The sequence below is a fragment of the Acipenser ruthenus genome, chromosome 55 (assembly GCF_902713425.1).
Source record: "Acipenser ruthenus chromosome 55, fAciRut3.2 maternal haplotype, whole genome shotgun sequence".
In the NCBI taxonomy this organism is placed as follows: Eukaryota; Metazoa; Chordata; class Actinopteri; order Acipenseriformes; family Acipenseridae; genus Acipenser; species Acipenser ruthenus.
Genome location: NC_081243.1, coordinates 2,728,554 through 2,732,858, shown reverse-complemented (window position 1 = coordinate 2,732,858; position 4,305 = coordinate 2,728,554). Strand labels below are relative to the sequence as shown.

At 41.4% G+C, this 4,305-nt stretch overlaps 1 protein-coding gene across 2 annotated transcripts in view; it reads right to left on the bottom strand.

Moving 5' to 3' along the window:
• Positions 1–502: 502 nt before the first annotated feature.
• Positions 503–4,305, bottom strand: part of LOC117401675 (rho guanine nucleotide exchange factor 3-like) — a 43,310-nt gene continuing 39,507 nt past the window's right edge. For both annotated transcript variants that reach the window (XM_059017170.1, XM_059017171.1), the window contains one exon: positions 503–4,171. In XM_059017170.1, coding sequence (XP_058873153.1) covers positions 3,921–4,171 — 251 coding nt within the window. In that variant the 3' untranslated portion in view covers positions 503–3,920. The remainder of the gene's footprint in view (positions 4,172–4,305) is intronic.

Genomic DNA, 4,305 nt, shown 5'->3' with positions numbered 1-4,305 from the left:
TTTCCTAGTCTATATTATTCTGTACACACTGTTGATACACATCAATATTCATTATACTGAGAGCTCTAATTTGAACTGACAGTTGTGGCAGGGGGTGTGTGTTACTGACAAGTCTTTTTCAGTGTCTTTAATGTCAAGTCCTTGGTCGTTTTAATTAATTACGTTTGTTTCAATATTTATTATTATTATTATTATTATTATTATTATTATTTGTTTATTTAACAGACGTCTTTATCCAAGGCGACTTACAGAGACTAGGGTGTGTGAACTATGCATCAGCTGCAGAGTCACTTACAACTACGTCTCACCCGAAAGACAGAGCACAAGGAGGTGAAGTGACTCGCTCAGGATCACACAATGAGTCAGTGGCTGAGGTGGGATTTGAACCGGGGACCTCCTGGTTACAAGCCCTTTTCTTTAACCACTGGACCACATAGCCTCCTATATTTATTATCATGTCATAACAAAGAAAAATGTGTGAATACAAAATGAACAACACATGTTAAAAATCTAATACTTTTCATTTTATTAATACCAAATGTGCAAAAATAGAACACACAGGACTCTTTACAAAACATTTCTAAAGAATAAACATTTCAAATACTCTCATCTCCAAACAGCACCCCACCAAAGAGTAGTTACCATGGCTACCAAACTGCTCAGCGTTCAGTGTCGCCGCAGCACTGGTGTGTAATACACGAGATATAAAACAGGGATGTGCAGGTACTCAGGCTTACACGCATTTTCCTTTAACATGTTTTTGATGGTAAAACAAACAAACAAGCCTTTTAAAAATGTGTTCATTTCACAACCAGAAAAGCTGCCTTTCTTCCCTTCATCTATACAATTGAGTACCAATCAATGGCAATTCACTTCTGCACTGTAATCACTGACAGAATTATCTACAGGTGTTCTATACTGGGAGATGTAGTTGTTTGTCGAGTTTAAATCTGAGGTTAGGGCTCCCGAGTGGCGCATGCTGTAAAGGCGCTCCGCACAGAGTGCAGGATGTGCCCTATAGCCTGGAGATCGCAGGTTCGAATCCAGGCTATGTCACAGCCGACCGTGACCGTGAGTTCCTAGGGGGCGGCGCACAATTGGCTGAGCGCTGCCCGGGTAGGGAGGGTTTAGGTCGGCAGGGGAATCCATGGCTCACCACGCATCAGCGACCCCTGTGGCCGATAGGGCGCCTGTGGTTCTGCAGTGGAGCCACCAGCTCTGTGTTGTCCTCTGGCACTATAGGTCTGGTGGCATTGCTGTGGATCTGCAGTGCGAAAAATGACGGCTTGGCAGGAGCACGTTTCAGAGGACGCGTGTTCCAGCCTCCGTTTCCCGAGTCGGCGGGGGGGTTGCGAGCGGTGAGCCGAGGATACAGATACTAATTGGGCATGCTAAATTGGGGTGAAAACCAGGGTAAAAAAATTGGCGACGACTAAATTTAAAAAAAAAAAAAAAAAATCTGAGGTTAAGTCTTCCCCAGGACTACAATCCACTGCAATGATGCGCATATTGGGTGACTCATTAATAGGGAATCGAGGAAAGTGAAAATCAGGAAGTGAAACAAAATGATTTCATATCAGAAGGACACAAGAAAGGTAAGACTAACAATCAAAGGAGTGGTTTCAGTTTGATCACGAGTCTATATTAAATCACACTCCGATTGCTATTGATTGCCCTTGTCTACCCAAGTGTTCAGTACCAAAACAAGGCAATGCTTTGCTTTGTTTATATGTAACTCATTTGTAAAAGGGTTTATGCTACTGTATAATACCTAACAATGTAAAACATGTAAAAGGGAAGTACTGTAGCTACGCACTCCTAATACTTTGTAATGACTCTCCTAGCAGTTCAGGAGTTAACACTGACATCAGTATAAGACCTGTACTTGCCTCTTGACTACAAAGCTTAGCTAAAAGGTAAAGTGTTCGTCTTTGCCATTCCATTCAATTCAATGGGCTGAGATGCCAATTCATTATGACTTATTGATCTAAATTTTCCCCAATGGGCAAATCGCATGCTAATTATGCCTCCATAGTACATTTATTACATGGGCAATTTGCCCACAGACACCTTGAAGCAAAACAGTAAAACTACAGCACATGTATGCCTCTCAACTCCAGACTGATGCAGTTAGTAAAATGCTGTCAGTACTACACAGTACAAGTATCTTTCAGTGATTGGATCCTAGATCTGAGGCACGTTCCCTGCTAGTTTACAAACAGCAATTTGAAGTATAGTATTATGCGCCACACCCAGTTATGTGCTGTCAATGGTGTATGCAAGCTCTATGGGGTCTGTGGAAGATGATATTGCAGTACATACAGCTCAACAGAGCACAGTCAACAGCATGCTTGTCTTGTGAATTCTACAGCCTGTTAAGGCAGCTACACACCAGGTGACAAGCGAAACTGCAACTAAGAGACAAAATGAATAGAACCTATACTTTTTGATAAGTATCTTTCACACCACAGGTGACGCAGGAGCAGCACCAGGGCAGCACTGGAGCGACGCAAAATAAACACAATTGAATCATATTTTTCTTGCAATTTGTCATGCGACAACTAGGGAATTGACCAATCAGAACAGCTTTGATGCACGTGGTCCAGCAGGGTGAAGCATATCCAAAATGACAGAGGACCAAAAAAAAAAAATTCTTGCCGTAGAAAAATATGCAGTTTTATGACAAAGATCATCGCAATTATAAAGATACAGATTTGAAAGTTAATATAGCCATTTAAATAAACATTTGTGTATTATATTACAGCAAAGGCAGGTATTCAGTGGAAGTGTGCTTTTGTGAAGAAGAGCTTACATGTTTTCTGCTGCTTGCTTTTGATTAATAAGCCCATCATTTTAAACACATACTAAATGCTGTTAAACAGGCATGCGACACAGTTACATTGATAAGATTCTCTCAGATATGCACATTCCATAATTCCCATTGATCTTGAAAGAATATTTTGTCGTGAGGCCAATCCTTTTTCGCGAGGGTCTAATCTTTTTCGTCAGGAAAAAAAAAAATGTTTGTGAGGCGGATATTTTGTATTCAGTTCAGTTTTATCTTTTGTAAACCATGACATGTCTATATAATTGGGACTCCATAAGATTGACTGTAACATTGTCTTTTCATTTTGTGAGTAGGAAATGTGTTTGTTTTATCTTTTTAAATCTTACGAGAAAAGCAGCTGTTCTGGTGAAAATAGAAGTACTCTGGAGAAAAAGGAATTTAGAATGTTATTTCTTTAAAATAAGTACTGTGGCGAAAAAAGAATGTGGACGGCCACCGCCGAGTCCTCGGGAGAGGTTTGCCCGAGAAGACAGAACTTCCCCAGGCAGCAGTGTGAGGTACCTCCCTTATATTTTAAATACTGACTTCTCACATCATCCCTGTCTTCAGTGTGCAGTGTATGCCTGGGCCGCATTAGGTCAACAGATGCCATATTTATCAGTAAATAAAACAAGCACTATAAAGTGGACAATAGGTTACATTTGAAAAAAAGATGTGAACAATTCAAAAAAGGTAGCTTCACACCAGTGACTGAAGAATTTAAAACAAACATTTTTAAACAGAGCTAGAAAATGAAAATCCAAGAAGAAACACACTGATGTAACCCTCAGAATCACCAGCTACCTGAAAAAGACCTGTACACCTTTCGAATTTAATCTTATCAGTAAAAAAATACAAAATAAAAACGTGAGATTAGATAGGGACATTTTTTTGGGTGCTGTCGTTGTTGTACATGAAAGTATTTTAGTTCTCCCCAGGTGTCCTGGTGGGATAGAGAGTAGATGCACGCTGTCTAAATCATGGTGTGAAAAATGTGTTGAGGTCTGGAAGTCAGCTCAATCGTACCTGAGGAAATACTGTTTCTTGTTTCTGCAAATCATATACACACATGACCGGTCTCATCCTATGAGAATCAGCTCATTTCCACGTCGACGCCCACTTTTTCATCACTGTCTATGCTGAGGTCGGCGATGTCGTCCAGGGAGCTGTCCGCTGACTGGTTTAGGAGGGATCGATGGGAGGAGTTAAGCTGGTCCTTGAAGGAAATGATCGCCTGTCGTATGCAGGAGACCCACTGCTGCTTGTTGAACGAGTCGCTGGCCTGTAGAGAGTGAGCCTGGCCCTTCCAACGCCCTCTGGAGCTCACACGGAAAAAGTTCTTAGCTTGAAAACAAAACAATAACTGTTAAGAACTGGGCATTTCACTAGATGAGTTCTATACTGACACCGGCTGACTAGCTTGGGCTAGTAGGGACACCTGACCAGCAGGGGCCGCTGTAGCGCAGTGAGGAGAAACT